General features: G+C 34.4%; 1 protein-coding gene across 2 annotated transcripts in view; it reads right to left on the bottom strand.

The window, feature by feature from the left end:
- LOC104629981 (sodium channel protein type 1 subunit alpha) overlaps positions 1-25,197 on the bottom strand; it is a 98,409-nt gene that overhangs the window by 18,462 nt on the left and 54,750 nt on the right. For both annotated transcript variants that reach the window (XR_012836137.1, XM_075756763.1), the window contains exons 13-21: positions 24,687-24,819; positions 23,589-23,827; positions 21,118-21,291; positions 20,149-20,505; positions 18,962-19,444; positions 15,391-15,508; positions 14,788-14,942; positions 11,895-12,068; positions 9,720-9,842 (exon numbers count right to left, since the gene is read on the bottom strand). Coding sequence is in view for 1 of the 2 variants with exons in the window: in XM_075756763.1 (XP_075612878.1) it covers positions 9,720-9,842; positions 11,895-12,068; positions 14,788-14,942; positions 15,391-15,508; positions 18,962-19,444; positions 20,149-20,505; positions 21,118-21,291; positions 23,589-23,827; positions 24,687-24,819 (1,956 nt within the window). In the remaining variant the exon portion in view is untranslated. The remainder of the gene's footprint in view (positions 1-9,719; positions 9,843-11,894; positions 12,069-14,787; positions 14,943-15,390; positions 15,509-18,961; positions 19,445-20,148; positions 20,506-21,117; positions 21,292-23,588; positions 23,828-24,686; positions 24,820-25,197) is intronic.

The raw sequence follows: 25,197 nt of genomic DNA, 5'->3' as shown, positions 1-25,197 counted from the left end.
GTAAAAGACAGGTGTATTGTCTCTTAAACTGTGGAGGAGTTGAGGCAAGGGAGGAAAAGACATAAGGAATACAGTAACTTTGCCAGTCAGGGGATCAAAAGAGCATCATGAAGAAAACCCATACCCGAATCAAAAGGACTAGCAGTATCCGATAGTCCAAGGCTAGGAATCATTGGAACAAACCTCTGTCTGAGAATTATCATCCCTTGCTCTTTGCATTCATGAATCAATAACGATAAGAGAACCAGTGCATCAGCTGATTTATTTGTATTACGGCAGCATAAGCACACCACTGGACCTTCACAGGCCAAGCACCAACACAGTGAGATCAGCTGTCCAGCAGCTTCAATTCAATATATGGCTCTCCTTCATGTACTTTGATAGCTTTTCCACTATCACTGGATCCTCTATCATTTTCTAGTTTACTCATCATGAAGCATGGGCACATGTTCCTGTCAGACAAGTCAAAAATATATAATAGGAACTTCTCTATATGCAAATAATGGTGTTTCCCAAAGACTGGTGCTACAAAAATAGACAGATGCTCATAAGGGGAAATGCAATCAAAAAAATTGTTATGCAAACCAAATTTAAGAGACATATGCACCTATTCTGCTCTTTTATGTCTATGTGATAGGAAAGAAGACCCCCTATATCAAAGAAGTTCAAAGGAAAAGAAAAAAAAAGAAACCAAACCCAACTCCCCCCAGACCCCTAGATTTTGCTAATTGCACAGCAAAACCAAATAAAAAATATTGATTGTCCTATTGACAAACCCTTTTGAAAGGAATTAGAGAAGAAAAGGTAGGTAGTACAGAGCAAAAGGTTCCCAAGGATTCTTTAAAGTACCTTCCCCGCAAAAATACTTGAATGACTCCTCAGTCCCCAGGCATGAAATTAATCTCATAATTGTATCTATGAAGAACAAGGAAATTCTTGAAGAGTATCTTTTAGTAAGCCTTTCACACTTTGGGGATCATAGATGGATTTGAGTTTATGAATTTCTGGCATTTCACTACTAAAATTGTATACACAAAAATAAGCTGGAACCTTGTAGATATGCAGTGTGATGTAAAACACGGCACTAGATTTCTAGAAAGAAGTACCTTAAGAAACGTGCAATTCCTTCAATTTTCTCATTTGGTTTGTCAGGTAAAAAGAAGAAATGCGTGGACCTGCAGGGTAATCAGTGGTGATAAAGTCTTAATCAACAAACACAATCAACAGAAAAAAACCTCAGCAAATACAATTTTCATCAATTATGAGATCATCCACCAGTGCAGTTATGAAATTTGCTACCATCCAGGTTTGTGCAAAGAATAACAAGGGTGAAGGTGAGCTTAAACATTTAAATAATTCAGATTAAAATTGTGAAATCCTTAAAATAATTCAGTTGGAAGATGCCCAGTCGATGATTTGAGTTCATTTTCATTGTCAGAGCATTTTGTGACAGACAGCACTGAGATCATGATCAGTGATGTGTTATCCCTAAGTAAACCGTAAACAATCTCTAACAAAATCAGCCTAATTCTTTCTCGTAGGCAGAAGTTTTTAACTGGATAGAAGATCGGTTTCAAATTGTGAAACAGTGAATTATAGCTGTTAAAATCAAGTCAAGATTTCTGCTGATATTTTACTCCAAATATGATGATTTATACATAAGTAAACACATGCATGCAGAAGAAAACATTTTTTCCCTTTTTAAACCTAACATCTACCATTTAAAACCAAACCTTCTGTAATCCCGAACAATTTAGAACAAGTTATAAAGTTGAAGAGGCTGGCACTTGAATGGCAAAACAGGGCTTTCATCTGAATTTCTACTGTTTCAAAATTGCCCAAAGCCTGAAAATTCAAAGTACTATTTTCTTACTCAGTAAATGTGACCCTTGGGAGCAACTTTTTTTCCTGAAATTTAAAAAAAAAAAAAAAGCACTGAGAAATAATTTATCGATAATGACTGTTTTTTTCAAGGTATAGTATACATGTAATGTAAACATCTTGTGCCAGTAGTGCAGTACACACTGTGTGTGTGCAGTCCCTGCTGGAAAGCAGGGGCCATTTTATTTCTGCAATGTGAAAGCAGCGCCATCGCTCCTGTTGCCCCCTTCCCGCACACAACCCCCAGGTGTTTGTAAGGTGTCAGGGGGCTCAGCATGACAAAAGTGGTTGGGGCAGTCCCTTTGTTCTGACCAAATAATAACTAATTATGGCTTCTTGTTCTCCCTGGTACTAAAAAATAGATGATGAAAAACGCTTTTATCTGAAGTTCAAGGAGCCACTTCCAGAAGCATAAACATAACACAGTAGAAAATCAGTGGGATTGGAGGAAATGGATATGGGGCTTAAATTAGGAGAAGCTACATCAGCTGGAAATATTCCTCTCTCAAAGGCAATGGAGATACCCAACCTGTGGGCCAGCAGACAGAATACAAACACTGCCCAGTGCAGAGGATTAAGACTGGTCCTCAGTGGAGGCTTTGGGATCTTTGCTGAGTTTCTTAGTGTGAGGTTTGGAGGTGCCCATGAAGGAAGACAACTTATCATGCAGTACAGGAAAACTATTCCCAGACAAGATACCCTGTCTCATCTGAGTGTATCTGTGGAGTTTGATGGAAGAGAGATGTCATGTATGGATATATAAGGATTAAAAGCTCTTTATGTTGAAGGGATAAGGTATATGCACATTCCCACAGCAGTAATGTAGATTCAAAGATAATAAAGAAAACTTATCAAACTTTTCCAACGTTTATATCAGGTAGTAAAACATATCTGACAACACAACCCGGCAGATGAGGACAGAATGGGGGAGGGAGAAAGGGAGAGGAGGGGGGGGAGAGAGAGAGAGAGAGAAAGAGAGATATTGTGATAATTCTTTTACTTGCCAATAGCTACTTTAACAAGACACCTCAAAACTACTTATTTTCTCATCGAGTAGCTTGGAATGGGTACATTGGGAAGAAGGATGCTGCGTATGCTTGGTGATCAGCTATGAACTGGCTTTAGAGACAACAGAGAATGAGAATTAAATACTTCTGTGAAAGAAAGTGCAACCTACTTGACATGATCCAAAAAATGATTCTAGGGAGGAACTATGGTGAACCTAAAAATGTAGATTCATCCAAATTATTCAAGCCTTCTTATTTTCAATTAATTACTCCTCTCTATTTTTATCTTAATGGACTTCTTGTGAGAAACTCTCATAATTTTGTCCCACAAGCAGAAATCAGGGTGGTGCATCATGTTTGTATGGATGTGTGATCTATAATCCATGAATTATGTTCCACTGTTCCAGTATTTATCTCACTGTAAAAGAAATCCCCAACCCAAGCAACGCCCCCCCAAATCAAAATACCCTCACCCCCCCAAAAAAAAACCCTCAAAAATAAAACCCACAAACATCCCCAAACCCCCTTATATCAATAAAGAATTTCTCATAAGCCAACTTGTGTCTGTTGCCTCTTGTTATCACTGTGCACATGTGAGAAGACTCTGGCTTCATCTTTTCTCTGTCCTCCAACCAAAGTTAGAGGTATCTGCTGGATTTTGCCTTCAAGAAGTGCATAATAGAAGAACTACAATATTGCCACCTTTGCTACGCAGTTTGCCTTAATGCTATATACGTACATACAATTTATTCTTAACTACATAACCTATGATTATGTAAGCCCAGAATTAAATAACATTTAGAAAAATGTTTAGAAAAGTAGGAAGCAAAGGAAAAAATAGAATTAAAATCTTATTCTAGCAAACTAATGCTTTTCCTTAATTTAGAATCACTACAAAGCAGTAAATAGAAAGTATGTAAAAGTAAATTATGATAGTGAGACTAGAATATTATTTAAATAAAAAAAAAACACAAAAGGTTGTTTCATGAAAGAAATGAATGCATTTTGTTGGAGTGTTAGAACTGGCATGAGAAGCACCTCACGTGTGAAACAACTGAAAAAATTTGAGTATTTATGACAAGGTTTTCACTTTTTGAGTAAAATGAAGACTGTATTGGAAATATCAGGTGAATATTATTAGAAAACTACCATTTAAAACAGCAATTGTAAAGAAAAATCTGGATTTAACTAAGAGTATGCAAAGAGAACACAGGCAGATGGAAAGAATCAGAGACACCTGACAAGGAGGTACAAATAAATCTTAATCTTCACAGTAATTAAAGAAATAAAGCTGAAGCAAGAGATAAAAGATCTCAGAGGAAAAGAAAATCACTCTCTGAACTGCAGTCTTTTCTACTGTTCCGTAATTGGTACTGTACAAGTGCATCTGGCTGAAGAATGCTTCTGATAGTGAATTTTATCTTCAAAGAAAGCAAAATACTTCCCCAAACACTTAACACAAAAACTGTTTTTATAACACTTTGTGCTGGAAAAATTTCATGCTATTGGGTGGTGAGTTTATATCTTGGAATGCTAAAACCGTTAGCAGGGAGGTTTGACTAGAAGATCTCAGGAGGTCCCCTTTCACCTCAGTGATTCTGCAGTTCTGTCCTAGCTTTTATAAGAAAATATAACTTGGTTAAAGTAGCAACAGAAGCATTTCTTATTCACATAACAGTCTATTAAAAGCAAGCTACACTGTTGGATTTAACAAAATACTGGGGTTCCTGGAGCAGCTTTGATTCTGTTTCTCACCAGAAATCAAGTATACGACAAAATACTTTTGAAGACAACATAGAAGGAAAGACGTAATTTATCATACTGTATGATGAAATGCAATAATTATCTGCCAAGCGATAAACCATATGGCAGCATTTGTTTGAGAAGACCTTGTAAATACACATGAGCATGAAAGCAGAGTAATTATTTGGTGTGGGAACAATATCTTCGAGTTTCACCAGATGCAGTGAAAAAAAACCACTTTTTGCTCTTCCTGTTGCATAAATGAAATGTTATTGACCTTTATGTGTTCTTTAACATTTTTAATTAAAATGTAAAATGTATTATATATCTCATTCAAATTTCATTAAATTTTGATCCTAAAAGTAAGGATTTTCTTCAAGATACACCAAAACCAAATTCGGACAAAAATCATAACAGTTTCAATTATATAAGAAACTCCTTCAAAAGTTCTCTTCTAATTCTCAATGACAGTCTAAGAAAAATCTCAAAATATTAAGAAATTTCCTGTATGATTTATGAACATCTATACAGAGAGTCATCTTAGACTGAAGTTTGTAAATTTTTTATTTGTCTTTCAGGACAAGAATACTTCTAATAAACTTTCCTTAAAACTCAAAAGTAATGAATAAGATCACAGTCCTTAAAAAAATCCTTCGAAGTGCATAATCTTTTGATCAACAAAATATATTCCTCTATATTTAAGAGAAACTTGCAGAAGATAGTGAATAAACTTTCTTGAGAAGGAATATATAATTCTTAACAGTGAAATAAGATGCTAAATTTACAGTGAATGTTGTTTATGTTGATACATCATTCACAGTGAAGCTATAAAAACCCCTGCACTAATGATACCCTCCTACAGTTGGTGCTTGCAAGGGTTGTGGTCTAAGAACTTTTTCTAAGGATCTAAGGATCTGATAGTGAATGCAAAGGTTTTATATCGCTGACATTTCTCCTGCAGGACATTTCTAAACTCCAAGAAAGATACTACAAAAATAATACTGTTATTAGCACTTCATAACAATTACAAAAACTAGTTTCCAACACAGGCTAAAGAAGACTGAATTCAGATTCCAAGAAAGGGGTATATATGTTATAAGATGTCTCGTGTTATCTAAGTACACTTGGGAGTGATTTACTTAATGTAACATGCAGGGGTTTTAAAATTATGCAAAAACTCAAACTGCAATTCTATAAATATCTATAGTTGCAACAATTCATATCCTAGTGTTTTAGTGTGCGCTTAATGTATTACAAGTAATGTTCAAAACTTTCTATGGGACATTTTTGTATGTAGCTATAAATTGAGTAACAGAGTAAAGTACAGATCCTTCCAAAACAATGTAAAAGCCAGATTCAAATTTTTAAAGAAAGTAATTTTTTATGTCAGTTAAAAAAAAATAAATCTAAAAGTAGCTGAGATACCTTCCTCCTGCAAAAAGAACTCAGATAACTCTAAATAACAATACTGATTTTTTCAAAAGTTTTCATGTTATTTTTGTAACAGATTTTTCAAAGGATAACTTCCAAAGATTTAAAGCAATTAAGAAGGGGGGATAGGGTGAATATACATAATCTAGTTTTGCTGCTACTGGGATTCTCAAATGAGATTGTCTCTCCTTCTAGCCCTAAATACACAATGTAGTGATTAGTCACACTGTAATCATTAAGGGTAGAAAAGGGGGAAATACTGTACCCAGAATACAGATAAGGGGAGGAACCAGTGGTCCACCCCATCCAAGCTGAAGAAAGGTTATCCTATATGAAATAGAAATATATAGCCTGTTATTAGTTGTAAATCTGTAATGACAGACACTTGATATTATGTTTTATAACTCAATCATATGAGAAATGTTTCTTTCCTACTAATGAAGTTTGGAGTACTCTTGAAAATGCCTCATTATTGCTTTCCTGGGAATCTAAGGAATAGCCATTGAATTTTAGAGGATATTTAAGACATCAAATACTCTAATTTAGTTTTACAAGTTGAAATTGGACTGGAAATTTGAAATACAGTAAATGTTTAAAGCCATCAGCCAGAAATATGCATAAGGCATGCAAAACTGAAAGTGCAAGTGGACTTCAGATTGTTTGCTGTCTTCTACTATTTCTCTAGTAAATAAATCAAGCACGGCATGACATGCTTTATTTTGTGAAATTAGACACAAATGCATGCTTTATTGTCACTTAATTCTCAAACTCAGCAAAGCAATGTATACTCAGTATTCTACATTTACAAGTAGCATACCAATTCAGAACTAGCGCAAAAGCATTATATTGCAAGTACTAAAAAGCTAAACAAAAAGCAATGGGTATATTCATATCTCACTTTGCAGATACTTCTGCTCAGTACGTACACTAATTGAGATGAGAATATAAACCCTAAGACAGAAATTTAAATTAAATTAAAGCAATTCTTTACTTTGCCTTCCAGCATCTGGGTGGAGTTGGTTTTGAGAATCACTATAGAAAGTATTAAAATTTCTGAGAATTCAGTACACTAACAGATATTTTAAGTGCCTTCAATATAGCAAAATTCATCTCTGTGCTCAAGGCAAGCACAGGCTATGGACCGCCTGTACCCTATTTTGGTACAAGTGATTCATATATCTTATATTCACTTTGGAAAGAGAATTTACCCCATTTAAGAAACAGCATAATTACAAAATTAAGTTCTAACTACAGAGTATAACTGTACACGTACAAGAATATATCTTAAAAAGTGAACTATGTTTCATATTTAGGGATAACAGAATAGTTATCAGTATTTACTGAGGATATAAAATGCTGTATTCTTCCAATTCACCAGAACGGTAAACTTAGATAAAGATTGGTTTAAAGTAGCTGAGAACTTAGCAGATTGTTTTACAAAATGATGCAGAGCTTTTTACATTCAGGGACTTTTGTGGTATACATATGACCTCTCATATTTTCAAGGCAAAATTTGCAAGGATTTGAACACATTTGAACATTAAAATTGTAAATACATGCTGAATAAAAGCTCAGCTTGTTTTTTCACAGCTCAGTGTAGGTATAAGCAATATAAGCAAGCAAAGAGGGTTGATTTATTTTTACTTTCTGTTGGCAGATAGAAGAATCTGATTTTATGGATTTTTTAAGAAATGAACTCAGTTTCTGAGAAGACTGTATTTTGACTATAGTCTTATCATGAGCTGGTCAATTATTTGTTATTTGAAGGTTTTTTACTGTTCGTGAGTCATTCATAACCTAATGCTACTATCTGTCAATGAGCTGTTGTGAATACTTGCCAAGTGCTTTGGAATAACGATTTTCAGAAGTGCATGAAACTAATAGTAAAGATAAGGCCTATACAGTTGGCCAGTCAAATTTGCTAAGTGACTGGAATCAGGTACTTCATTGATGATCATTAATATTGGAGGACAGAGCTGAAACCTTTTTTGCTTTTCCAGGCTTGTCTGTGATTCCTACACAGTAAGTTGCTCATGAATTATTCATGTTGTGTATCTGAAATTCTATCATATGATTGGGCTTCTGGCATAGTTTCATAGTTATTCAGTGAGAAATAAGGGAAAGCAGTAAATAGATTTCAAATAACAGGTACTTTTCTTTGAGCATGAATATCCTAAACCTTTTACTGAGGCAATCATGTAAGGATACAGAAAAATGGAATACAACATTTGGCAATCAATTTTGACATTATCTTTCTAGAAATCATCTGGTTTTTTTCCAACATCATCTAAAGAGCTGCATTTCTTGTCCCTGTGTAACTTCTATACTGGTCTCCCAGTCCTCCTGCAGCTGACCAGAACATTATGAAAAAAGTAAAGCCAACAGCAATTTCCCAACATTTCTCTGCACAAAACCACATTTATCTGAATGTTCATGAACAGTAAGTACAAAGAAAGACAAAGAGAAAATGTCTAAATCAAATAGTCATTCCAAACTTAAGTGAAAATTCATACATTCTGTAGTACTTGACCAGCTCTTACCCTGCTGAATATCAATTCATGAATTTCAAATGATGAGAAAACTGTTAAAAGTCAATTTGCTATATGAAACTGAAATTTATTAATCTAGTAATCATTGGTTAGCAGTATTTTTTCTGATGCATTCTGAAGTAGAGATATGTAGCCTGATGAATACAATTTAAGGCACAGAATTCTAAGCCTCAGTTTGACTTGATTAACCTTAGATTTGTACCTAAAGGTTGTTCGGACAGTATATTCCAGGCTATTCCACTGGTTTATAATTGACTTGAAATTCATTAGTGCATTGTTTCCTCTTATGTTTCCATGAAGTAGCAAAAAGCATTCTCTTAAAACATATTTCAATGACATGCATATAGAGTTAGTTTGTATTCAGTGGCTTTAAGGAACAGAAGGTATAAACAAATGAAAAAATAAGTTAAAATGCTTTCTTGAGTGAGATGAATAGTAAGCAGGGCCTCTAAGTTACTCAGAATAAGTAAGAAATAACCTTATATACATTGTATTGAATATTGAATAGAGATTTGTTGAAATAAGAAAAGCATTCACCTTACAAAAAGAATAATTTCATAGAGAAACCAAATAACTTGGTTTTAGTCAGCCAAACTCAGAAATAGATTTAAACCACTAGTGGATATGAATATATCTCTAGTACCATCTAGGAAAATTCAGTGGGGTTAAACCAAAGGTGGTTTATCAAATATGAAGAAAAAGGAAGGATTTCAACTGGTAACAGAAAATATTAACTAATGCTAAATTAAATTCCTGTATAAATATTGTGATAAGTTCATCAGTAAAAAATTAATAAAAACTTGTTACATTTTATTAATTATAAAGACACTGTTAAGAGAGTTCATAGCTGGTAATTTCAAAGCCTTATATGGAAAACTCCTGAGATGATTGGCTAGAAAGTAAAGTAACCTTAATGAATGTAACTTCTATGTGATACTGCATATGGATTTAGGTGAATTGATGAAGCTTTTTGCTTATCTGTTAGTAAAAGATATGCAATAGATAAAAAGATAGTGCAGCCTTTCTGCATGGACTTGTCATTCCTTATTCTGCATGCATGGATTCTTTCTATGCATGCATAGTTTCAGATTCTTTCATTTTGTCTTACCCTCATGCCTTCAAATCGTGACAAAGCTCTTAGAGGTCTCAAAGCTCTTAGAGTCCTAAGGGACTTAATGGCACCCAGTTCAGAGTAACCCAATGCATTTGCTGTTAAGCTAACCAAAGAGACCTATATGAAAACAGGAAAGTGAAAATTATTATATTGTACATACTATTTTACATACCATAGATGTGAGATATAAACTTCTTTAGAAGAATCTAATTTTGGACCACTTTCTTCAGGAATGGGAAGTCTTTAAAATAAAATTAAAAAAAAAAAAGAAAGAAGAAGTAATATGAAAGATTAGGATAAGTAAATAAACAAACAAAAATCATAAGGTAACAATATCTGGAAACATTAATACTTCTGAATTTCATATTTAGCTAGTGATTTGAGGGCATTTAAAACCACAAAAAACAAATGAAATTAATCTCCCCTTTTTACCAGTTTAGGTATTGCCCTCACTTTTGCTTTGTTTTACATTGCTTTTGGGATCAGTAATTATAGTTGATAATGCTCATTTGATTGCCCACAACTGAAAGGGAAATGATTGAAGCCTGTTTTGAATTAACAGATGGGTCACAGAGCAACATTACTCCTCTGGAAATTGGTAGAAACGATTATTTTTTCTATATTCAGTTACACTGACTAATCTGGCTGGTAAATTTATGTGCTCTACAGGCTGACATTAACCTGGATTATGCTATTTCTTAAAGACTTTGTAAGAACAGTTCCATAAGTGGCAGAACTCCACTTTACCTCAGTGAGAGATACCATGTTCTCTACATTTGCTATGGCTCCTGTCCAAAATAATACCTTCTGGTTTCTTTCCATTTCTGCTAAATGTTCCTTTATTACGCTGTTCTAATTTCTTAACTATTTATTGGGCCAAAAAAAGCATAATGGTCTCAGGTACTCTTTCGTTATAAAGAACAACACATCAGGTAAAGAGAACTCTAGGACAGTGTTCTTTATGACCCGTATTTAAAAACAAGCATTATATGTGAAATCCTTAGCTTTTAAAAGTTAATAGCTTTTTTTTTTTAATAGCTTTTTTTTTAAATAGCTTTAAAAGTTAATAGCTTTTCTGTACTTGTCAATCCTGAGCTCTAGCAACCCACAAAACTAGGGTCTTCTGAAATATGAATTTCTTTCTACAGCACATTCATCATACTACTGAAAACTTTCAAGCTTTCAAGCTGCCATAATCTAAAGCCAAATTAAAGAAAATATCTGGGTGTGTAAATCCAGGATTTAATAATGAGTTTATTCAGACACTTGAATATGTGTTAAACCTTCACACAAAGAAGTATTCAAATTTTCACATTCACAAGATGGCTGTTTGGGATATTATGATTTAAATAAGGTCAAGTATAAGTGAAAATTAGTTTAGAAAAGGAACAGGTGCTTCTGCTTGCATGCTTCTTCAAGCTTTTTTATTATGGGTGCCACTTAGGTACCCATTTTGAGAAGAATTTAGATACTAAAAAACAAAAGTGTTTTCCAAAGAGAGGGGACATTCTTTGTATGAGTACTATGTTTGAATGTGGTTATCTGTAGCTCTATATGTGAAGTTGAATCCTAGATATAGTTAATCCATAATGTGCACCAATCAAAAAGGTGGTAGGCACCAGTCACAAAACAAAGCTAAGGAAAATGAACTGCTTTGATTAGCCCTTTTATGGTGGGAACACACTGCGGCATTTTTAGCAGTTCTTTGGGTCAATAATTGCTTATGAGGTTCACCTTTTGCCTATTCAGTTTATGTTTCTAAACATGAAATGACTAATTTCATAAGTCATTGAAATCAGGAAAAAATGCATCTTAATTTTAAAATTGACCTTGTTTAATATTTGTTTTTCCTATAAGTTTTACCAGTAATTTCTATCTTAAAAACGTAGCGACTGGTGGTGGTTTCATAACTATGTAAACCATGGTATTATAGTTTCACACACAGAACTCCATAGACTGCAGAAACAGTATGCGTTTCTCCACATTGGACGTTTTCTCAAAGGTGTATACTTAGGTATACTTCTTAAATTCTCCATAACTGTATCAATGCATCAAGAAATGGTTTCCTCCACAGTTGGTATACATAGATATGGTTGTAGAGCAAGTAATTAAAAAAAATAATCAGATAAAATAAATATAAAAGTAACACCTAGGAAATATACTACATACATCGACAATCAGGAAGTCCAGCCAGCACCAGGCATTAGTAAAGTATGTTTGATAACCATAGGCCACCCACTTCAGCAGCATTTCCAAAATGAAGATGTAAGTGAAGACCTTGTCAGCATATTCCAGCATGGTCTTGATAGTTTTACGCTGTTCAATATATATGTCTTCAAAAGCCTGTTAGTAAAAACATTCAAAGATATTTGTTATTCCCTTTTGTTTCTGCACATGCTTCAGGTTGTGATTAAAAAAAAAAGCAACCAAAAAAGCAAACATCTTTCTTCAAGAAAAGGCATGGGAGTGTTACTTTCTTCTAATGTTTCCTTTTCTGCTAACTCACTATATACCTGTTTTTCCCTTATGGAACTATATTTTCCATCTCACAGGAGGGAAAAGCAGATATTACACAGCAACCACTCCACTAGTCAGAAATATTTATTTATTTATTTATTGTGATGGTGAATTATACTTGTCAGATCATTTTCAGTACTCACACATAGCATTGATTCTGCAGAGTGGTGTGCCTGAATTGAATTCTAGTAAGATCATTTGGTTTGTATGTAGGTAGATCCATTTTCAAAATCCATGGCCATAGCTGTAAAGTTTTCAGGACAGTGACAATACAATCGACCTTTTGTTTTTAAGTTCTGTTGATTTTTGAAAATTTTAACTAATAAAGTAAAACAAGTTCTTCCTTTCTTAAAGAATGTTTATCTAAATCAAATACCTACTTTACTGTATTATTCCGATTTTGAGATACATAACATTTCTGAGATCCTTGCAACATTATTTACACTTTCTGTGTGTTTTCACTTTTAGACATCTAAAAAACCATATAGCTTCAGAAATTCTTCCTGTTCCCCAGGAAATTTTAACTTTAGTTGCTTTTAAATTCTAATTAAGGTATTATTTCTTATGGAGAACAATTGATCTTGTTGGACTGAAAGAACTGGAATGATCTGCTAGCTTGCAAAGATTTGGATATTTATTGACATTAATATTCATTTTTACCCAGCCTGCTTTTGAGTGACTTTACATCTGTCAGTTCAAATGGTTAGTGTTTGTCTGTCAATCATCCAGTTAACATCTGTGTGCCAGTAATTTTTCATACTTAGATCAGGCACTATGGTACCCGACACTCATGTGTAATCACTAACAACTTTATATCTCACTAATCTGGGAAGAGCAAACACGTATGATTTCCTTCTTATAGGTGAGAGTATGCCAGAGGCTAAGCTAGCAGTGCAGCTAGAAGCACCCTGCAGCGTGCCTGTGCCTGCCAGATTTCCTGGCTGTAATGACAGTGAGACTCATCTGGAGTGTGGCCTTGGGGTGAACATCGGGATACAGTACTGGCAGGTCCAAAGAGACCTTTTTACTAGCACAGAGGAAGTTGAAGGCAGAGTAGGGTCTCACATCGCCAGAGGCTTGGGCTAATCCCTAGTCTCCGAAGCATTTCCACAAAATAAATGTTCTGTGGATAACAGACACCTTAGGTTCACAAGTGTGAGATGCTAACACCGTGGTATCTCATCTCAAACTTCCTCTAAATACAATGATGGAAATTCCCCTTTATCAGATGTCTTGCCAGTATTTTTATCTCATTTAAATTCTTGTCAGTAAAGGTTTTCTCCACTTCGTAGCATGAACCAAAACTCAGTACTGTAGGTGTGAGTCTTTTGTTATTTTGTGGGTTTTAAATCACAGGGAAGGTGTCACATGCTGTTTAAAAAAAGTTGCTTGTTTGATAGTTGTGTTGATATTAGACCAAACAAAAGCAGAATGATTCTTAAATGATTCTTAAAATGATTCTTAAAAGCAGAATGATTCTTAAAGATTTAACTGAAACTAATGATAGGTATAATCATAAACTGCTGACCATTAATGGTATTTAAGTGGTATTTAATGGTATTTAGTGGTATTTAAGTGGTATTTAATGGTATTTAAGTGTTGGGAGTGGTCTAAAGACTTTATAATACAATTTTACAATGCAATTTTGGTTTATGATGTAGGAACTTAAGTAATTTACCAAAGGGTAATTGCAACTACCAGGGTAGATGCTAGATCTACTCTACGTTATTGCAGGGCAAGTAGTTTGCCTAAGAAACTTCAGCTCAGTATGTATCCAGGCTCACCTTTATTTAACAGTTTCTTTATTCTTTGTTGTTATTTGTATTTGTGAAATAACATATTATTGGTATGTTTTGTTTCTTTTATTGTTATAGATTTATATTATGGTTGGCTTCTTTTTATTCTGCCCTCACATACTTGTTAAACTTCAAGCAAATTCATGTTTTTACAGATATCCTTTTAGTCTACATGAGTCAGTAGAAGCTGAATTAGAAGCATAAATAACAAATTCTTATTCTTAGAAGGGAATAATTACAAACACACAGTCTTAATCTTTCTTGCTGTTCTAGCACATCATAACATTTATAAGACTCTGTAAGCCAACTCTGGCTCTTGCAAGGTATTATGAGCTGTTTATGCCATTACAGTTACTTCCAAACTCCTTTTTTTTTTTCAGCAGTGACAGTTCTTTTCCTTAAGTTATATCAGTGAACACCAGCAAAACTAGAGAGCAAACTCAAACAAAAAAGCTAAATATGTTTTCTTCTTCATGTGTTGTCCCTCTTCCGGGTTCAGGCACATCACTATCACTTTTGGCAAAGGACTTAAGCTCTCTCTAAGCTATCCTGTCTGTTCTTTTTTCCACAGATTGTTGAGAAGAGATTTTTTTCTATGATTCTTTCAAAGGCCTGACTAAAATTTAGTCCTGTCATTTGAATTGTGTGTTCCTTCTGGTGGAGAAAACTAAGTTAAAACAATGTTTGAAGAGCCAACTTTTAAGAAGTTTTCTGACAACATTGTGACACTCTGTTCATGTTTTACTTACCAGAGCTCCACTACTGAGGAGAATCATAAAGACAATGAAAGTCTCAAACCAGTTGTGTTCGACAATCTTGAAGCAGGTTTTTCTAAGGTTCCACCACTGCTTTCCTCTCCCTTCTTCTATACTTACTTGACAGCACTTGAACCTTCGTACACAGGCTTTAAAACAGTGTATGTATTGAGGGGTGGGGGGGTCGGGGGGAAAGAGATGTTGAATTGTATTAATTTGGGTTATGTATGCTGTTAATGATACAATGCTACATCTCCAGAAGAGTGGTATGAAAACAGTGTGTTATTTTATTATCTAGGAGACTGTAAGTAAACTCAGAAAGTACAGTAGTTTGTACTAACATAAAACTTTCAGTAATAAATTTTTCTTATTTTAAAAATACTGATAAATTTCTGATAAAATGTTTTCTTGTTTATCTGATACATAGTATAATTGTGGTATCAGTATCCATACGGTAAATTATGGTCTATCATTAATAATCATAGTTTAAACATTAACAAAAGAGTAATTCAATACATAAATATTAATACTTAGTTTAAATAGATAATTATTCCATATTTCATGAATAAGAATTATTAGTATTTTTGTTCCAAACACCTTCTGTGAAGCAGGCCTCTGGCTCCTGGGCTTCTTCAGGTTCAGCTTCTGGTTGCTCTTCTGCAGGAAGTCCAATATCAACTGTGCTACCTTCGGATGAACTAGACATATTTAATTTCTGTAAAGGAAAAAAAAAGCATCACAAATGCACAGTAAATCTTTTTAAGGCATATATAAGTTGTTTTCAGAATAAGTAAATAATTCTGCCATGTTTTTCAATGTTCTTGTATTCAACATAAGTAAATTGCTGATAAACATATGTGAAATTTGTACAATCTTTGTTTTTCCTTCTGCATTGTATGAATCCATTAACTAGAATGTGTGTCAGTGAGAGATAAGGCTTTAAACAAAATTATGCTTTAAACTGAAAAATATGAGTGATGATGCTAAGCCTGCAAAGATTTATGACCACAGCTAGCCATAAGTGGCGATGATCTCTTGACCTACATACAAATAATGAAGCTTAAATATATATGCAGGAATCTGTAGTATCTACTGAAAAGCAGGGAAGAGCCTAAATATAACTATATAAATGAGGTGGGAGCTCAGAGGAATGAGGGAAAAAAGCAATGATCAGCAGAGAAGGCTATACTTTAGAGGTCAGCAGGTCCAGATTAAAATTGCTGAAAGTCTAGCTCAGAGTGAAGCAGAAGCTGCATACAATAAGGCTGAGGTAGAATAAAGATGGCCCATAAAACATTAGATTGTGTTTTATAACCTAATCAAATTTTCAATAACATGATGAGCATAAAGAGAGAGGCGTGGAAGGTGGAAACGAAATTTTTAAGAAAACCAACAATGCACTTAAGCTAATCCTATCCTAAAAATTCTCAAAGCTTTGTAACATGCATCTGGGACCTGGCTGCAATCTAGCTGGTTGGTATCATGGCTAAAGATTGGGTAAAAATTGTGAAGGAAACATATTTAAGGATGTAGAGGTAAACAAAATAATGGAATAAATGCAATATAGGTTCATTAATGATAGGTGGCAGCAGGCTTTTTGATAGTGAGGACAAAAAAATCTCAAACTCTAACAACAAAACTCTTCCTAAAGCAGTGGCCAGTCTGCTTTTCAGCAACAGTTCCAGGACTCATTGACACTGAATTGCATGTTGCCTAATAAAATTTGTAATATTTTAAGTAGCCAGGTTTTAGTTGATTTCATCTCATGGTGACTATAGAGACTGGAAGAACAATGTTTCAACTTTACCAGGAAAATGGGTCATTATTTGTCACAAGAACAAACTTCTAGAGTTTTTTTCCAAATTACATTACAGAGTTGCCTCTCTGATATTTTACAAAAATACTGTGTACTTCTAGTAATCCCATTTTCACAAATCATCCTTTGCAATGCAATTTACCACATTTCAAAATAATTTTGAAAATACTTTTCCACAGCTTTTTCATTTTTGAAAAAAAAAAAACCTTTCTATTTTATTTCTCTACTTCTAAGCAGTACATTTTCTGTAATATTATTGTCAGCTACTTTTTGCACACTAAAATTAAGCTCTTTGAAATTAACAGTGTAATTTATAATTTTAAGATAATGAATTTTTTACTTTGCTAAGGCAGAAAAGAGTACTCAGGTGAAAACCAAAACAAAACCAAACCTCAAAGAAACAACACACAAGCACCCTGAAACCTCCTACTTTTAGAGCTGACCCAATTATCAAAAAAGCATCCTGGCCAGCACTGTAAAACTCCAGGAATGGTGCTGAAAAACTCAATATGGTCTGAAGCCAGCTAGAACTTGCCTGTTAGTGCCCTCTGGCCTGAGAAGTAGAGAATCCATACAGTCTTTTCTAAGTGGGCTCTCATCAAAACCTCAGCTAATTCAAAGGCTCTGCTGTTTTGGTGTTTATAATTTCTTTTCTACAGTCCCATTAAACTACCAGTCAATATCAAATAAGGAGGACTCAAATCCAAAACAGCACTGCTGGATTATCCACAGAAAACTATATCACAATGCTGCTCTTTCGTAAGCTTCTGGAGGGAGTCAGAATATCATAGTACTTTGTCAAGTACTCTTAAAGGTAACCCTGGTCCTACAGGTAGCAGCACATTTACAGAAAGCTTTCCTAAACTGAATTTATTCCCCATTGGTCAGTCATAAGCCAGTTTGCGTCACTCCATTTGACTGCCTGCTCTATGATGGGTTAGAAGACTGCAGTGGGCTGGCCAACATTAAGGTAGACGTGGGGAGAGTAGATGACCAGTTGTTGTTTTTCTCCAATGGATCTTTGTTTAAATGTTGTTTTATTGATAAATTCTTCCTGCTGGGGCAAGTTCATTATGTGCTCAAATATTCTTATAACCTCTATTGTGACAGTGGTTCATAAGCTCGAGTCAAAGACAAATTATAAGACATTTTGGCTAATATTTAACAGGAAAAGAAATATTAATGCTTCAGGTATTAATTGGGAAATGGGAACAACACTGTCTCTGAAATAGGCTGGCATGGAGAGAGACTGTTTTGTACAGGTCTCCTTTCTCGGGGGAGGACCAAAGATTGCACTTCGCTTAACTGGGTTTTTTTTGTTGTGAACACTAGAGGGCTTATGCACACTGAAGTGATGGCAGTACCGAATTCAGCTAGCCTGAAGTTAGGTGTCTGAAGTACTGTTAGCAATAAACAGTGGCAGGGAAGATGAGCTACCCCACAAAGAAACTGGGTTGCTACCAGAATGGAAACTAGCTAGTTTAAGGTTGAGGTTCCTCAAGTCAGAAAACTAATTTTGTTAAGTGTCTGGAAAGATAATTTTCTGATTTGACTAAAATGTCAATAAGCTAAGTCACTGAGGGTGTAAGTGTTTTGCAAATTATGTTATCAAATCAATTTAAATTATTTTGTTAAAATAGCCACAGACAAAAAGCCATGTAAAGGAAGAGCTATAGCCTTAATATGTTTTTTAAAAATTCAGTTCTCAACAAGGCTTTATATCTATAGCCTGTTTTGGTATTCACTTTGCAACATGAGATATTTTTGTCTGTTGATACTATTTTTCAGTTTTAACTACTAAATGAATTTGAAGCATATGGAAGAGTCTATGGTTAAAATTCCTTTTTATGGGAATCTAGGTCTAGAAGAGCTGACAATTTTAAAATCTAAAGGAATTCCAGTGTCTAAAGGAAATACATAAACTATCTCTATGTTTTCTGGTTTATACCTGCTCACATAAAGGGGGATATTTTGAGTGGCAGAGGTGTATGACACCCCTCACAGGACCCTTGTTACAGGAGGCAAACAAGAGTTTCTGGTGGAATAAGGCTGTGGCTAAAGCACTGCCTTGCTCTACCAGTCATTGCAACTACCATATGGACATAAACAGTTCTTATGGATTAGTTTGGTCTCCCATTGCCTGGCCTCTTATCTCCTCTTGCAGATTGTAATTTTTAACCCTTTTTCACACTATTATTCATCAAGAATGAAACCCTCCTTTATACACTCATTTATGTCCATGTACAAAGAAGTGTCAAAATAACAAATGCTCAAGAACTGAATACACTGACATGCTAAAAAAAAGAAAAACACTCAAAAGGTCAGAGAGAAATGCACAAAACAGCTAAATACCTCTTTGCTTTCTTCCAAGTCTGATTCGCTACTGAATTCCTCTGTGTTTAGATTTTCAAAGTCAGATTCACCCACAGCAATGGGCACTGTCACAGTGAGGCTTGGGTTGTTTATGAATGACATGTAATCACTTTCGTCAATTATATATTTTTCCACACTGCTGCCTGTGCCTATGCCACTAGTTGTTCCATTCGCATCTTTAATATAGTCATGGTCCTTGCTTAGTTCCACAGTTGTATGGTTAGAAATACAGCTATTTTTGTTGTTCAAATCTTCAAGTGGCTTGATTTCATCTAAAGCTTTTTGTTTTTTAACAAAAGCTTTTTGGATGAATTCACGTGCTTTTCTTTTCACATAATCTATGCCCTTCTGCATTCTTGCTACAGCAATTTGGAGATTATTCATTTCATTGTCGTCATCTGTCACGGCTAGGTTGTCTGCACTAAATGAGCTCAACAGCAAGGCCAAAAATAGGTTCAGTACCTGCAGAAAGATAAAAAAGGATGTTCTAGGCTTTATCCCAACAAAGAACATTTATTTTATTAAAAATTGTCATATTAGCGACATCGAAGACTGAAATCCCAGTAATTCATCATAACCAAAGAAAAGCACCCTCAAAACTTTTTCTCTTCTCCATAAATTTGAGCTTTTTTATTTTGCTTACGTCCTGTTCACTATTCAAAAATATTCCTACAACTGACTAATATCTGTAAATGTGTCTTTAAATCCCCACAGTATATAAATATTCTGGTGCAAAATCTTGTAATCTAAAAATGGAGATAACAGATTTGCTATTCAGCATCATTAAAAAGTTTAATTTATCCCATCACACAGCAGAAATTAGATTATTTAGGTGACTAATCATATGGGATAAATAATAAAAAAATCCACAGCAAATGGTTTATAAAGAGCCCATAAACTAAAATTATTTGAAGCACAAAATATTTACAAAGAGCCAAAAGACAAATTAAGAATGTGACTAAGTGCTCACTCTAACATTCTTAGGATTTTGATATTGCAGAATACTTTGTTCTCAATCCAAAAAAGCTCTTAAGCTTAACTTTAAGCATCGCTTGAAACCACCTGCTTAAGTGCTTTGTTGAAACAGAGCCAGAGCACTTAGTTCATTTCAGGATTGAGCCCACTCTATTGCCAAATAATATTTTGCTAATGCTTTGATTACATACCACTAGGTTTCCAATCACCATGACCATCATGAAGACAGTAAGGCACATGGCTTGACCAGCAACCTCCATGCAGTCCCACATCGTTTCTATCCATTCTCCACACAATACTCGAAATACGATCAAAAAAGAGTGAAAAAAATCTTGCATGTGCCAGCGTGGAAGTACACAGTCACTTGCAATTTTGCAGACACATTCCTTGTAGTTTTTCCCAAACAGCTGCATCCCAACCACAGCAAAAATGAACACAATGATGGCCAGCACCAGGGTCAGATTACCCAGAGCTCCCACAGAGTTACCAATAATTTTTATCAGCATATTTAGAGTTGGCCAAGATTTTGCCAATTTGAAAACTCGTAACTGAAAGAAAAGCAAAATGTTGTGAGGACAACCAGCAAGAAAGACAGAAAGATATTTTAAAGTTAATTTGTGGAAGGATATTACTGCAAAACATGCCCTGAGTATGACTGTTCACAGGATATCCTCTTGTCTAAAAGCATGAAACAACAAATTTTTGTGAAGTTAGAGCTTGAGATCCTCAAAGCATAGGTTTTACTGAAGGCCAAAGAAGCTACTGGTCATATTAGATGGAATTTAAAATCCAGGGTTCATCTGTTAAAACCACCTGGGCCACTTTTCTACTGGTATTTGTAGAGTAGATCTATTCATGTGATGCCAATCAGAGCACAATGCATCTACTGAGTCAATTTGTTTCTGAATAGCAGGATGTTTAAAGTGTGTATATACAATAAATGCATTGGAAATAGGCCCAGGGCATCCATTGCTATCTGTCTGGATCTCTATCAATTGCTATTGCAGACAGTAAGATACCACAAGTAATAAGGACTTGTACTAATGAAAGAGACATCAAGATCAGTATCATAGCAAATATCAAGAATTTTTTTAAGGCAAAAAATTATATTATTTTAATGAAGTCCCATTGGAAAATCGGTGCAATTGATGTATATTTACCAATCTGAATGATCGAAGAACTGAAAGTCCTTCCACATCTGCAAGACCAAGCTCGACCAAGCTAAGGGTTACAATAAAACCATCAAAAATATTCCAGCCTTCCTGAAAATAATAGTAAGGATCCATTGCAATTATCTTGAGAAACATTTCTGCTGTGAAGATTCCAGTGAAGACCTGCATTCAAAATGCAGTTTGTTATTTCACTGCAAAATATAATATTACAGATTTAGCTGTTGTCTAGGTTTTTAATTCAAGCTACATATCTGCAATGTTTATCCAAAACTGATACATAAAAATAGTTGTGTAGTGCAGTGATTTATTATACCTGCCTTCCCTTAACAAGTGCCATACAAACCAAGTAATTTTTTCAATTAATTAAATTTTATACTAAACAAATTACATAGACTTCTGTTTTATAACATTTATAATCCAATTTCAACTCTATCAGGATATGGTCTTTCTCTTGTACTGTCAAACAATATCCCAAATTTAATTTTCACAACATAAACCAGAGTGCTTTCCAAGAAATTACATGGTATAACATCTTTCTTGGTATACTAATTACATTATACAGCAGCATGAATGAGGCCAAACCTAAGACTCCAGAGGGGCAGATCCTTTGCTGGTATAACCTGCCATAATCCATTCAGTTCATCAGAGATACAATTATATATACCAGATGAGGATCAACTGAGATACAAGAATTTGCTGAAGCTGAGGAACTTCTACCTGGGTGTTGACAGTAAGTTCAGTGAAGTTGATTGGCTCAATCACTTTAATGTGGAATGAGAGAACATTTAAGAATGCATTTTAAACATGATAATGCTGGTAATGGTTTCTCATCATGGGATGCTATGCTGAATGAAGTAGGAATCTTATTTAGGAGCGACCGAGGTAGTGACCCTGAGTAGCTTTGAGAGAAGACTTAGAAGAATTTCATGTAGAATAGGAAGGTACTAAAGCTACTGTTAAAGGCTGCCTGAACCCTGGTCTGAAATGCTTTCTTTTTTGGTTTTGACAACCCATTTTCAAGCAAGCTGAACAGAAAATGGGACAGCTAAAGAGAATAATCTAACTAGGATAATCAGGAGATGGACAAGAATAGTCTGACTTGCTCTGCCTAGGAACACCAATGCTCAAGATAGATTCTACTACAGTCTATACATTCCAGATATAAACACTGGAGAGGGAAAGGTTACTACTTTTTAAGCTACAGGATTGGAACCACTGAGGAAGAGTCACGAATGAAAGTGTTTCAGTTTGAAACACTGACTTAGGTTCCTAGCAATCAGGACAGTGAGGTTCTCAAGGAGCTTTACAGTGGAACTACTGGAGCAGGTGAACCCTGAGAGCCTCTATATTGCGTAAGGGGTTTATGTCAGGCAGCCTAAGACTGGAAGAGCATGGTGCTTATAGCCAGGTCCTCTTGCACTCCATTTGTAGTCAGATGAACGCTGAGATTTATATGGCATTTTCTTGGTTGACAAAACCAGCCTATAAAACACTACAATACAAGAGTTTACATTTTACTAGGAAACTCGATTCAGTTTCCCTTATTTTAAGTATGTGAAAACCAGCTATGTATTCGGCTGTTAATTCTCCCTTCTAAATCCTGTAGTTATTTACACAATCTGAGATATTTTTTTCCTCATTAAAAAACAAGGATTATTAAAAATCCCATTATAAGAAATCAATTCTTAAAATAAGAGACAAAGTAGGATGCAACTGCAGATACTTCTATGTGATCAAACCTGTCAGTTCAAAAGCATCAGAGCTACAAAAAATTAACTCCTGAATTATTTAATAATTTATCTGTTTGAAGTAGAAGGCAGAAAATATAGTTGACAACATGAGGAAAAGATATCTTACTAATTATATGATGATTAAAAAAACCTGTAAGAGGAAAAAGTACTGCAGGATATTTTTCATAGTTTTACATAAAGCATATAAAGAAAACAATCCACATAAATTCTTTTACAGAAGAAAATTCTAGAAATGCTTTTAAATTTTTAGCTATTGTGAACCTGTGCTCAGGAAACAGAGCAATTAATTAAAAACACATTCATAATTTAAAGATTTGTATTGCATTGATTGAAAAAGTAACACTACCTTTATTTGCATAGTGTCTTTTTATGGAAGTAAAGCATTTACTGGTTCAGTAGTTAGACAAATCAACTGCTGTTTAAGATGGACTTTACTTAATATAGCATCAGTGCCATTTTTTAAATTTTTAATTTGGCTTAGCAGAACACTGCAATATATTGATTTTACAGTATCCTAAGTTACATAAGCCAGGGTTGACACTGAAATTTCCAAAAATGTTCTGATAGAGTCATATCTGGAGGCCAATAAGTGTCCAATAAATCTACTTTCTAAAGATTAATAATAAAAAAGCTGTTAAAACTCCTTCTTTCAGTTATTTCAGACATACTTCCTTACAAATCACGAACATAAAAACCCAATAGACTTACCAGATTTCCAACTGAAAGTACATTATTGAATTCATCGGTCATTGGATAATGTTCCATAGCCATAAAAAGTGTATTTAAAACAATGCAAATTGTAATAGCCAGGTCAACAAACGGGTCCATTACCACTAAGTTGACGATATGTTTTACTTTTAACCAATGTGGACTGCAGTCCCAGATCAAGAAAATATTCGCAAATTTATACCAGCATGGTGGGCATTTCTGTCTTGATTCTTCGAGTTCTGTGGGAAAAGAAAGTTCATACAGGTTACTGTGTGACTGTTCTAACATTTCTCAATCCTATATGAATTGTACAAGTCAAGTTGTCATTCTAAACTGGTACTGATTAACCTCCTATAAGCATACCCTTTATACTTTTTTTACAGAGCTTTTCAAGGAAGTCTTTAAAAATTGCTATCAAATGTATTTATTTTGTTCAAAGCTTATCTATCAAGCACAACTTCTGTGTATTCCAATCACTGTTCTGATCAGGATCAATTTATGCATAGATTTGTATTATGTTTTTTATTGTTCCTTGATTACACTTCAGCCTGTTCCTCCCACTTACTGTTCTATTATGTAAAGATTTTTATTTTTAAATTTGTGGTGTTTAGGTAAAAAATTTTCAATATAATTTTAATTCCTAGTTCAAGAAAAAAGCATTTTTATCACCTAGAACAGCACTTCTTTAAACAGTAACTGAATAAATATAACTGTTAAAAATATATAAATTTTTTAACAATGATTGCATATATTTGAAAAATGTTCAGTGGCCTTTTTGTGTCCAAGAATATATTTTTCATAAATATACATACGCATCCACTCAGTTATGACCATCAAACATATAGTCCTGATGACTATGAGGTAGATGATGGCAAAACAATGAGATAGAAATGCTTATTTATGTAGTAAGTTTAATGATTACTTGGGTAATAACCTTAATGAATAAAGAGCTTTCAGTTTACTGATAAGTATGTGTTGGTTTGTGGGATGGTATGTGTTAATTAAGCTATTTTAAATCAGTTTTTAATTTTAAACTCAAATTTTCAGAACTCCATTGAAAAACCAGGTAGTAAATATTAAGCTGTGCGAGGCACACACCTTCCACAGTGTTTGTGAGGATGCTAGCAATACTCATGGCTCTTTCTCTTAAAGCGGGATCTTCCAGGAAGTCCATAGAAACATGGAAAGAGCTTGATATTCTCTTCCTCATTTCTGTTTCTGTAGTGGTGCCCTATACAGAGAACAATAATAGCTGAGACCATGTTGGAGTAATAAGATATGCAAATACTATATAGAGCCCTGTTATTAATGTCTTAGCTTGGATACGTGCTTCGTGCACTTCAATTTTTATCATGTCAGACTTTTATTACTTTTTAGTATCTTTTAAATAATTTTTAAATTATATGAGGCAATAGTTACCTACTGTTCAAGACTGAGAGTTTATTTACTTAACTTTTGCATTTCTTTCCTTCAAGCTATGAAAAATGATTTTTAAAAAATGGAAATTGAGTTCAAAATATTGGATAAACTTTTTGCAAACTGTAATGTTTTTCCTTGCTCCTGCTGCCAGAATATTCTGGGTTTTGTAACATAACAGTCTTTTCCCCTA

Source organism: Balearica regulorum, chromosome 6, assembly GCF_011004875.1.
Source record: "Balearica regulorum gibbericeps isolate bBalReg1 chromosome 6, bBalReg1.pri, whole genome shotgun sequence".
Taxonomy (NCBI): domain Eukaryota; kingdom Metazoa; phylum Chordata; class Aves; order Gruiformes; family Gruidae; genus Balearica; species Balearica regulorum.
Note: the sequence above shows the minus strand (reverse complement) of the source record. Positions and strands in the feature narration are given on the sequence as shown.